The following is an 11,550-nucleotide window of genomic DNA, read 5'->3' on the forward strand; positions in this document are numbered from 1 at the left end:
TGATTGGTTAGCTGGTCGGCTCTGTTGTAGTCAACAGCATAGAAATGTCCCGTCCCTTAGCCTATCTCTTACAATGTGATGGAACACTAGCCAATAGAAGCGTGGGTGGCATACAAACAAACAAGTCCAATTGTGGAAGAGAAGCGGGCGTGAACTTTTGGATGTTTAGCCTTTTACATTAGCAAAAACCTTTATAACACACTACAGGAAAGAGAACCCCCTAAAAGCATTATAGGGAGTCTTTAAAGAGGTAGCATTGTGCAGAAATGTACAGAATATATAGAGGAATGTGGAAGGTTCACAGTATGAAATAATATTTGCTCAAATATTGTGTGTAAATGTAACGCATGAGATGAGTTACAGTATAGAGTCAGTGTCAGGACATAGTCCTATGTAGCAAAACAGTTTATGCTTGATACTTTGTCTGTTATTGGACCACATCTAACTGCTTAGTTTGAGGGACAATTGTAGACACTGGAAAATACTGCAACAAGCTAGTCTGTGTGACAAGAATTTCAGGTTGTTAGTTAGTTACCTTAAGCTCCATCAGCTCCTGCGTGTCATTGGGTGTGCTCAGTGCCTTCTCTGCCATATTCTCAAATTCATTACAGAGCCTGTGAGGGGAGAGAGCATTAATTCAGTGACATATATACGAAGAGTTTCACAAACTTACCATCTAATTATGGCACTGCTTGGAGCAGATGCACCACTGGGAAAGAGAACAAGACAGCAGCCAACACTAGGTTTTAAAAGGATGAGCACGATGTATATTTCGAGGCACCCCATTGGCCAACTAATGTCTAAACTCTAAAGATTCTCTATGTAAAGGTCAGGAATGTATGTCAAGCAGAAACTGATATATGTCCTTGTCAACTTTGATCAAAAACAATAACTTGCTTGAGCTGCATTTGGATTTCTTTTGGCGTGGATCTATTGTGAAAAAGCTTCAGTTAAACAGCACACTAACTGACTTCTTGTTGATCCCCTGATGGTCCTGCAGCATGCGAGTGACCATTTTCTGCTGGAGCTCCTCAGCACGCTTGACGAGAGAGTGGATGAGCTTCTGGGACTGAACCTCAAACATGCCGAGGCGCACCACCTATAACCCAAAGTATTTGTCAGTAACACAATTAACGTCATTTAAAAAATATATAAATTTCAATATCTAAAGTTTGTTGCATTTGAGATTGCAAATTCAAATTGTTCAGGCATTAGGGTAAATATCAGAAAGGGAGGAATGAGAGGGAGAAAAAGTAGCAACCTCATTAATGTCCCTCAACATTTTACTCTCGGAAATATTTGTACTTTTTAAGTTTCATTGGATTTTACGAAAAGCTAACAGTTTTATATAATAAAATGTGATGGCTAATAACTTTTATTAGCCATATAACTTATATTAGCCATCGCATTAGCCATCACATTTTTCCGTATAAATGTTAAGCTAGTTTAAAAGGAATATACAGAAAAAATCGGCAACAGGGAATGCAAACGAATTCTTGTTTTCATCCATTACTTTTCTAATTCGTATTTTTATTTACGCTCACTTTTGTACCTTAACCAAGCATTTTTTTAGCATTATTTCCAAATGTGCTGTGTCCCTTTAGGTTTTGTTTTTTTGCATACACCTATTGCCACATTCCTGACCAAGTACCTGGCACGATGTGTACTGGATCTGGTCAGCGAGCTGCTGATAGTGGACCACCTCTGCCATGATGTCCTGGAAGGAGTGCTGCTCACTGAGGAACTGCTCCACATCCTCCTCTGCCTGCCTGGAAACCAGCGGGGAGTATTTATCATACTCATGGACATACTCCTTTGGCCTGACACACTCAGCCAGGAAAACACGGAGCACCTCTTCCCGCTGCGCCTCCAGGATCTCCGGCAGGATGATGGGCTTTAGAGTGCTTCCACACTGGGAGCTTTGCTGGAACAAACAAGAATGGTTCACAGAATAAGAGATCCTGACAACATGACAAGAAAAGAACAACCACTTCAAGCGATTAAAATCATTCACAATGTGCTACTTATTGCTAAGGCACTATTGATATATAATGAGTTTTTTCTTGTTTTAGAGCAAAATCCACTCGGTGGTGCTGTTCAACTGTACAGCATTGTAATCACAGGGGTTTCTATCCAGAAATCAGAGATCCTTTATTAAATGTACATTGTTACAGCAAAGGCACAATACAAACAAGAACAATTAAATAAAGTTGGAAAAATAATATTTAAAAAAAAGAAATGTTGTCCACCCAATATTATAAAATCAAATCAAATTAAACAAAATGGAATTATCTGTGATCAGCCTACAAAATGATCCCAAATAGACTTAACATTATAACCCTATAAATGTAGGAGCTATTGCAGTACTTTTTTCAGTTTTAGCTCGATGTACATAATATACTGGCAATGCTACTGAGTGTATACCACACACACAAACACTGTTTATCTTACCCACTCAAAGTAGAGTTTGGTTTCTACTCGTGGTACCATGTTGATAGGCCTGAGCATGAGCTGATAGACGTTAAGGAGGGCCTCCTCGTACTGTTTGAGTTCAGGCTCGAACTTGATGTCTCCGTCCTCCAGGATCAGATGCAGCACAAAGCCTGTGTGCTCATAGGCCCGCTCTGACTTCTAAGAGGGGGTGGACCAAACCAAAACAAGGTGAAAAAAAGATTTTAGTGTCTTCATTTCATGTAGGACAAAATCAAATACAATTATGTTTCTTTCAGGGAAGTAACTTCAACTTTTTTCAAATTGTATTTGCTGGAAATTGCTTAGCCTTCTCCTACCGGGTCTTGGGAAATGAGCCGTGTATAGTCCCTCATGGAGTCTATTGCAAGGCTCTGCAGCTGCATTGTCATCAGTGTAGCCGCACAGTTGAAGAAAGACAGCAGTTTGGGCATGTTGCTGGAGGCAGGCACCAGCTGGGACCTGCACCCCTGGTAGAAAATGTTGTGCACTTCGGGAACCCAGCTGGTGAAGAAAACAGCAAAATCCAGATTCAGATGATGTGTTATTATGCATCTTAAAAATGTGAATACAGAAGACTTGAACGGAAATTGAAAGGAGCTTAGTCCCAAATGTCAGCGTATTCTCTGATGTGAAAGCTTCATATGGCTGCGACTCGAGGTTTCTACAAAATACTAATACTTTATGGATGGCAGCTAAAAAGATGTCCCAGCTTATAGAGCTGTCAAACAGAAATACAATGTATCGGTTTTCTAATTTGTATTGCCTTTAAAAGTTGATTGTTTCTCTCCTTTGTTCCAAATGACTCCTGATTATTTTTAACTGAGTACAGGTACAGTATGTTGGAGTGAAGTAATTATGTGGACTCACTTTTTGAGGAGGACTTCTCTGGCATTGTCAATTTGTCTGTTGACAATTTGCTGAAACACAGAGAGCTCCATGGACTCCTCTCTCCTGTGGAACTCCTCTACATCTATCAGGCGTAAATGTCTGCAAGCAGGTCAGATGATAAGCAAACACTTATTTACTTCAGCAATAATCTAGTTTAGAATAGCAACAAATATATATTTACAAAACATTGCTAACTGTAGAAAAACTGGACTGGATACAATTTCAAGAAACTAAGAAAACAGGAAAACTCTTCCCCATTAAAACAGGAAATGATTCATGCAAATATGTTTTGTATTAACTGCGGTTTCATTTTCAGCAGACCAAGGGCTTTGGTGTTTTAATATAAATACAATTACAATTTGATGTGTAGAATTTACAGTAACATTCAATAATGAATAATAGCTTGACATAAAAGTACAAAAGTTGCATTTACTCTTACACAATGTGGTTCACATACTGATGTTTACTTGTCACACAAAGTGTCTTACTTTGTAATGAAGTATTGCAAAATAAAATACATATATCGCACATAATAGTTTTTTGACACTTTTTAGAAATATTTGTGTGACCAATGTCTATCAAACTCACTCGGAACCTAGGATTTCAATCCCATTAAAAATAATTTCAACCCAATTTCTTTTTTGGGACAAAAGTTAGAAAAGTATTATAGCATACTTACTTGTAAAATGCATGCCAAATGTAAAGCACATTCAGCATAGTGGGGTTGATGGAGTGAAGCTTATTCCCCATCTTCTTTCGTGCAAGGACAAAGGTTTTGTTCCATGGTTTTTCCAAAACCTCCAGTCTAACAGTGAAAGATAACACAAGCGACATTTATTTTGAACTCTTGCATTATATTGTATTCAATCATTTTTAAAGCTACAAGTCACTTATTATTAAAACCCAGATTTTATATGCACAGAGAAATACAAGTAATCTCTATTTGGCACCCTCATATGATCCATGCAACACAGGCCAGGCGCCGTGGGGGGCCAGGTAGGGCAAGGTCCTACCTTTGACATATTTTCCCATCTTTGGACTTTAATGCTACGATCTATATTATAAGTCAATCCAAAACATTCCGGAGTTCTTCTGAGTTTGGAATCTGTAGCCTGCTTATTTTGTTTTAGGCCAAAAAAGGACATAAAAAAGGTTTAGTGCTGTTTAGTGCATAACGTGTTGTCGCTCTGTACCGTGAACTGTAGATTTCATTGCTGCTGTAGTCAGTGGTTGGTCAAGTGTAAGGCCACGCAAAGCTGTTGCTGTGATTATTTTTGATGTGAATTTAGGCACATGTGGTTTACCTGTGTTTGTGCTGCCTCCCAAACAATGCGTGGTTCCAAAGGTGGTTTGTAAGTTGCTGTTTATTTGTGCATACTTGCGAGAGGCGCGCGTCTTCAAGCAATGCTGTTAGCCATGCTGTCTTACTGATATTTAATTTGTGCTGCCCCCCACATGACATTTCTTTGGGCCCTCCCATGAAAACAACATGCCTTCTTTGCAGATGTTGCTCTGGCGCCGCCGGGTCTGATGCTCCACAGTATGAGTAAGGGGAGTCACTTTATACTTCTCACAAGATACACATGAAGCATTCTCAGTCACTTCCTGCAGACTTACTCAAGCCTGTGAGGGGGCAGATCTTTCACTTGGTCTTCATCCCTGTCCCCTGAATCTCCAAATATATATTTCACTGCAATAAAAAAAAATACATTAAAACAAACATCAACAAATAATTTATCACCACTGTTTTATGCATAACAATTTAATTTGTATGAATTCAGCCATTAAGAATTTTTGGGCCAAATGTTAACAAAATTGCAAAGGTTGATATTAAATGTACTTAAAATACCGATTGCTTCCTTGACGCTGAGCAGGTATTCCTCCCTGATCTCGTCGACCAGCAGATGAAAAGGTGTGCTCAGGCTCTGCAGGTGGCATGGTATCATTTCCTGAATGCTCTCCAGCCAAGAGTCCTCCAGAGGAGACACATCTTCCAGGTCTATCCCCTTCTGGATGTAGTTATCATATCCCTGACGAGATACATTTTTAGGACATTTCAAACAAACAATGCCTAACACACATTAAAAACATGTTGGTGTACTGTAAGTGCTGATTACAGAATTAATAAAAATGTTGTTTGTAGATATTTATTTTCCAAAGGCCAATGCTGTGAAACTCATCAAAATCATTATTTCTATTGAGTGTTTACTGGTTTATACTGCAACTACACTGAACAAAAATATAAATGCAACACTTTTGTTTTTGTTCCCATTTTTCATGAGATAAACTCAAAGATCTAAAACATTTTCTATATACACAAAATAACCATTTATTTCAAATATTGTTCACAAATCTGAAAAAATCTGTGATAGTGAGCACTTCTCCTTTGGCTTATCAAGATGCTGATTAGACAGCATGATTATTGCACAGGTGTGCCTTAGGCTGGCCACAATAAAAGGCCACTCTGAAATGTTCAGTTTTATCACACAACACAATGCCACAGATGTCGCAAGTTTTGAGGGAGCGTGCAATTGGCATGCTGACAGCAGGAATGTCCACCAGAGCTGTTGCCCGTGAATTGAATGTTCATTTCTCTACCATAAGCCGTCTCCAAAGGCGTTTCAGAGAATTAGGCAGTACATCCAACCGGCCTCACAACCGCAGACCACGTGTAACCACACCAGCCCAGGACCTCCACATCCAGCATGTTCACCTCCAAGATCGTCTGAGACCAGCCACTCGGACAGCTGCTGCAACAATCGGTTTGCATAACCAAAGAATTTCTGCACAAACTGTCAGAAACCGTCTCAGGGAAGCTCATCTGCATGCTCGTCGTCCTCATCGGGGTCTCGACCTGACTCCGGCTCGTCGTCGTAACCGACTTGAGTGGGCAAATGCTCACATTCGATGGCGTCTGGCACGTTGGAGAGGTGTTCTCTTCACGGATGAATCCCGGTTTTCACTGTTCAGGGCAGATGGCAGACAGCGTGTGTGGCGTCGTGTGGGTGAGCGGTTTTCTGATGTCAATGTTGTGAATCGAGTGGCCCATGGTGGTGGTGGGGTTATGGTATGGGCAGGCGTATGTTATGGACAGTGTTGTGCTAGTTACTGAAAACCAGTAACTAGTTACCATTACTAGTTACTTCATTTCAAAAGTAACGCAGTTACCTTACTAGTTACTTAAACCAAAAAGTAGTGCGTTACTGTGAAAAGTAACGTTTTCGTTCGTTTGCAAAAGGTCTCCCATTAATGCCCGTATAGCCTTAATTTCAGTACTGTCATTGCATTGGAGAATAATACAATCTGTTGATCAACTTGACATGCATTATATGCAATCTGGATTGCATCGATATTAGCTGGCTTTCCATTTTTGTATATTTTTTCTCCAGGTAGTTGGAAAAAGTGTTCCGTCCCATATGCCGTGTGCCGCCCGGACATGCTATCATGCTAACTAGCTCCCTGAAAGCGGGTGACTCCACTGTAGCAATAGCCTGCATGTGTTCTACAACATACCGTGCAATGGCTTTATCGACTTTTCCCTGGCTAGCAGTCCCTTGGTTAAAATCCAGCCGCTGTTGCTTAGGTGGAGGTGGAGTGGCGTCGGCTGAGTCTCTGTGGTCTTAGCTACTAGCTTCGTCCCAGCATGTTGTTTTTGCAGATGTTTTAAGAGATTTGAATGACTGGTTTGGGCAGTAGATAGGATCTTTGACCCGCCAAGACACAACTTACATTTAACAGAAACTTTCTTTTCTTTGTGCTCGACAAAAGTGAAATAGTGAGAATATCTCCAGGTGGAGAAACTAGACTTGAGCTCCGCCGCCGCCATGATAGTCTTGTTAGTAAACAACACAAAGCCCACAGCCCGTCTCCGCATGTGACACAGGAAGTATCTAAGTACATTTACTCAAGTACTGTACTTAAGTACAGTTCTCATCTCTGTTCGCCTGGCTGTTGACTATATACAAAAAACTAACGGAGTAACGCACCATGTAGTAACGGTAACTGAGTTACTGCATTTAAAAAGTAATGCGTCAGAGTATAGTTACTGCCAAAAAATAACGGCGTTACAGTAACGCGTTACTTGTAACGCGTTAGTCCCAACACTGGTTATGGACGACGAACACAGGTGCATTTTATTGATGGCATTGTGAATGCACAGAGATACCGTGACGAGATCCTGAGGCCCATTGTTGTGCCATTCATCCACGACCATCACCTCATGTTGCAGCATGATAATGCACGGCCCCATGTTGCAAGGATCTGTACACAATTCCTGGAGGCTGAAAACATCCCAGTTCTTGCATGGCCAGCATACTCACCGGACATGTCACCCATTGAGCATGTTTGGGATGCTCTGGATCGGCGTATACGACAGCGTGTTCCAGTTCCTGCCAATATCCAGCAACTTGGCACAGCCATTGAAGAGGAGTGGACCAACATTCCACAGGCCACAATCAACAACCTGATCAACTCTATGCGAAGGAGATGTGTTGCACTGCGTGAGGCAAATGGTGGTCACACCAGATACTGACTGGTTTTCGGACCCCCCCAGACCCCCCCCAATAAAGCAAAACTGCACGTTTCAGAGTGGCCTTTTATTGTGGCCAGCCTAAGGCACACCTGTGCAATAATCATGCTGTCTAATCAGCATCTTGATATGCCACACCTGTGAGGTGGGATGGATTATCTCGGCAAAGGAGAAGTGCTCACTATCACAGATTTTTTCAGATTTGTGAACAATATTTGAGATAAATGGTTATTTTGTGTATATAGAAAATGTTTTAGATCTTTGAATTCATCTCGTAAAAAATGGGAGCAAAAACAAAAGTGTTGCATTTATATTTTTGTTCAGTGTATAACTATACAAATGCGGAAAAAGTACATACAAGTAAAAAGTTTCAATGCTTTGACCTTAGTACAAGAATTTTCCAAAACATCAAAAGATATGTACGTGTTTTTTAGGTAAAGAGAAAGAAGACTGCACGAAGAACGAAACAGACCTAGCAACTGCAACCATTGAGACCAACAAAACAAAACAGTGATAAAAGGCTACCATATCAAGTGTCTTGAGAAGTATAAAACAATGACGGGCGCAACTTCTTCATTATGTCACACATACAACAAAGAGAGCTTGTTATGTATTATATGGCATATCAAGTATGGTAGCTATTCACCTTTCCACGATTTCTCTTTGTTGTGGATTTGGAGGAGCCAAATGTTGGCGCGGGGCTGTCCTCTTTTTCTTGCAAGCTTAAAGAAATGGGAGCCACGGCATTTAACAGTTTTTGTACACAATTTCCTATCTGTAATAATGTAATATACGTAGCAGTGGTGATTAACAGTACAGAGTTGCCTTTCTAGTAGTAGATTGGTCCATTATAGTAGATACCAACTTATTCTGTATATACTTTTATTTGATAGAGATAAATTATAGACACGTATTTATTTTATTTTTTTATTTATCTGATTATTTCATTAGCATATGAAGTTTGCTCAGAATATAAGGTCATATCTTTACAAAGAGTATAGGTAAAACACATCAAAAATACAATTCTAAATCCATATCTTTTAAAATAGTTAGTTATAAATGTCCTATAACATACATCAGAGGTGAGTGACACTGAATTAGAGATGTATAAATACATTATTGGAAATGACATGGGAGACGTAAAATAAAGTTTTATAAAAAATAAAGGAACTCACCATATGAATTTAACCAGAGTTTCCCGGAGAATCTTGCCCTTTTCATTAATGAGTTCTGTATGGGTACTGATGCAGTGCTTGGAGGTTCTGTTGAACTGATCTGCTGTTCTGCTCTCGAGATCGTTCTGACCTGTGCCCTGACTCTGAACCGGTCTACTGTGCACTCCCTTTAGTCAGACCAACTCCTGCAGGCAGCACACACAGGGCCAACAGAAAAATCAGTGATGGAATAAGGCAAGGCAAGTTTATTTATATAGCACTTTTCTGTACACGACAATTCAAAGTGCTTTACAAAACAAATTAAAAGACTAATACTCAGATTTTTATTTTGAGTAAGACTTACAACACTAATTGAAAAAAAGCTCTGTTACAAGTCAACGTTTTGGCATTGAAATGAATACAAATGAGGTACCAAAAGTTGTTATGCAGAATGGTTTATTTCAAAATCATGTTTCATTATATATGATTTTATTTATTTTCTACTGTAATTCAATGTTGTATGGCTGAGTAGCTTGAGAATTTACTAAATGCATATATGCTGATAAAATGTTATATGAGTGATCTTTATCTGCAACGTTACTAGTAATTAAAGGTATTAAATCAATGTAATTGAGTAAAAAGTTCAAAACGTACCTCTAAGATGTCAAATGATGTAAAATGTGTAGGCCTACTTGTTAGTTCGTTAGTTATAAAAGTATAAAATGCAAAAGTAATTAGGAAAATGTGATAATGTATCTGATGTTTAAGTTGTCATAAAACTATAAGTATTTTGTATGTGTCTGAAAAGTATTACAAACTCAGGCTTTAAACATTGGACTCACGTTTCCGCTTGAGTGGGGGATACGGCGAAAATGAAGGTTTTGTATCTATCCACGGCTGTTTTCTGTGGAGCTGGACAATGGGGTTAACAATTTAGGTTGGTGTAGGTTTGAGTCAAATAATTTCAGGTTTTCGGAACAGAATTTTTTTTAACAGAGGAAGTTTCAATTTAAAAGTGGTAAAAAAAAATGTACTATTGTATTAGTGTCACGACCAGCTGAGCTAACTTTAATAACGTCAGTTAGAAGTCGCAGCGTTAATACACTGAAACACCTTTCAAAACGAGGTCACAACAGTTCACTTAGTGCTCTATAAACGTACCTGAGGTAGAGCTGGTGGTAGGAACGCAAGACCCTCAGCTATATTTGGCTTCTTTTTGGCTGAACTCATCTTGGTACCTGTGCAAAGTTATCATGAGCTAACGCTAGCTCTCTAACGAAACACCTTGTGCTGTTGCTAGGACCGTTGCTAAGCAAGCAACGGTGAACACACGCGCAGACTCGCGTGAACTTTTTGTCCCCGGCAGTTACCATAGACTGTAGGCAGTTACACACACAAATATATGTCTGTTACAGATTTATTATGTGCTTGTTTGATAATACGCATACAAAAGCAAGAACTCGATACAGTTCAATTAATGTCAATATTTCAACTAAGAGCATGACATTACATGTAACGGTTAATTATGTTTTTGTCTGTCTTTACCAGACTGTATAAACAAAGTCTTTACTTGCGTAGGTCAGGTGCTACTATACTCAACTTTTAAAACAAGTAGGCATGTACCGTTTTCCGCCGTCATAATGTTTAATCTACTTTCCTTCGTGGTTTTGTGCTAAAATGCTCCCTGTGATATCTTAGCTTCAGTATTCCATTTTGTGTGGTTCTCCAGTCTCATATTAGAGCTTCATTTCATTTTTCATTTCAAACCTTTATTTAGCCTATACAGATAAATCCCATTGAGATCATTGATCTCTTTTTCAAGGGAGACCTGCTCAAGTAGTTCCACATGAAACATACAAAACATAAATAGAACAACAAAAGGACATCATACAGCATCATTTATATAATTATCCACATAAACAGGTACCAATAGCTTCCGATTGACTAGCATCCAACCGAGCTTTAAAAACATTTAGTGGCACCAGATTGTTCAGTTTCCATTTAATTTGCAGACTATTCCAAGACAGAGGAGCTGCGCATCTAAAAGCTGTCTTCCCTAAGACAGTCCTAGCAGTTGGCACATTTAATAAAACCACAGCATTCGATCTCAGGCAGTAGCCACTTACAATTTTCCGTGAGATCAGGGAGCAGATATAAGATGGAAGTTTCCCTAACATGGCTTTGTATATAAAAATGTACCAGTGACTGAGCCTCCGTACAGTTAGTGAAAGCAAACCAGCCCTTGCATTCAGGGTACAGTGATGGGTTAATGCTTTACAGTTTGTCACAAATCTTAGTGCACTGTGATACGCAGCATCTAACTTGACCAGGCAATTGGCAGGTGCATTCATATACATCAAATCACCATAGTCCAGCACAGGTAAAAAGGTCACAGTGACTAGCCTTTTCCTGGCCTCAAGCGAGAAACAGGACTTGTTCCTTCAGTGAGTAACATGAATGTTGAGGTGTGCAGTTAGCCCAGTGAAGAGGATGGAAGATTCCATTAAT

The 11,550-nt window shown here is 39.5% G+C and overlaps 1 protein-coding gene across 1 annotated transcript in view; it reads right to left on the reverse strand.

Annotated features, from left to right (window-relative positions):
* dnah7 (dynein, axonemal, heavy chain 7) overlaps window positions 1–10,392 on the reverse strand; it is a 153,894-nt gene extending 143,502 nt beyond the window's left edge. The window contains exons 1-13 of the mRNA XM_034208741.1: window positions 10,204–10,392; window positions 9,885–9,954; window positions 9,064–9,248; window positions 8,535–8,610; window positions 5,210–5,390; window positions 4,978–5,050; window positions 4,040–4,165; window positions 3,340–3,459; window positions 2,790–2,973; window positions 2,452–2,631; window positions 1,652–1,924; window positions 972–1,099; window positions 536–614 (exon numbers count right to left, since the gene is read on the reverse strand). Coding sequence (XP_034064632.1) covers window positions 536–614; window positions 972–1,099; window positions 1,652–1,924; window positions 2,452–2,631; window positions 2,790–2,973; window positions 3,340–3,459; window positions 4,040–4,165; window positions 4,978–5,050; window positions 5,210–5,306 — 1,260 coding nt within the window. The 5' untranslated portion in view covers window positions 5,307–5,390; window positions 8,535–8,610; window positions 9,064–9,248; window positions 9,885–9,954; window positions 10,204–10,392. The remainder of the gene's footprint in view (window positions 1–535; window positions 615–971; window positions 1,100–1,651; window positions 1,925–2,451; window positions 2,632–2,789; window positions 2,974–3,339; window positions 3,460–4,039; window positions 4,166–4,977; window positions 5,051–5,209; window positions 5,391–8,534; window positions 8,611–9,063; window positions 9,249–9,884; window positions 9,955–10,203) is intronic.
* Between the last annotated feature and the right edge of the window lie 1,158 nt (window positions 10,393–11,550).

The sequence above is a fragment of the Gymnodraco acuticeps genome, unplaced genomic scaffold (genome assembly GCF_902827175.1).
Source record: "Gymnodraco acuticeps unplaced genomic scaffold, fGymAcu1.1, whole genome shotgun sequence".
NCBI classification, from domain to species: Eukaryota; Metazoa; Chordata; class Actinopteri; order Perciformes; family Bathydraconidae; genus Gymnodraco; species Gymnodraco acuticeps.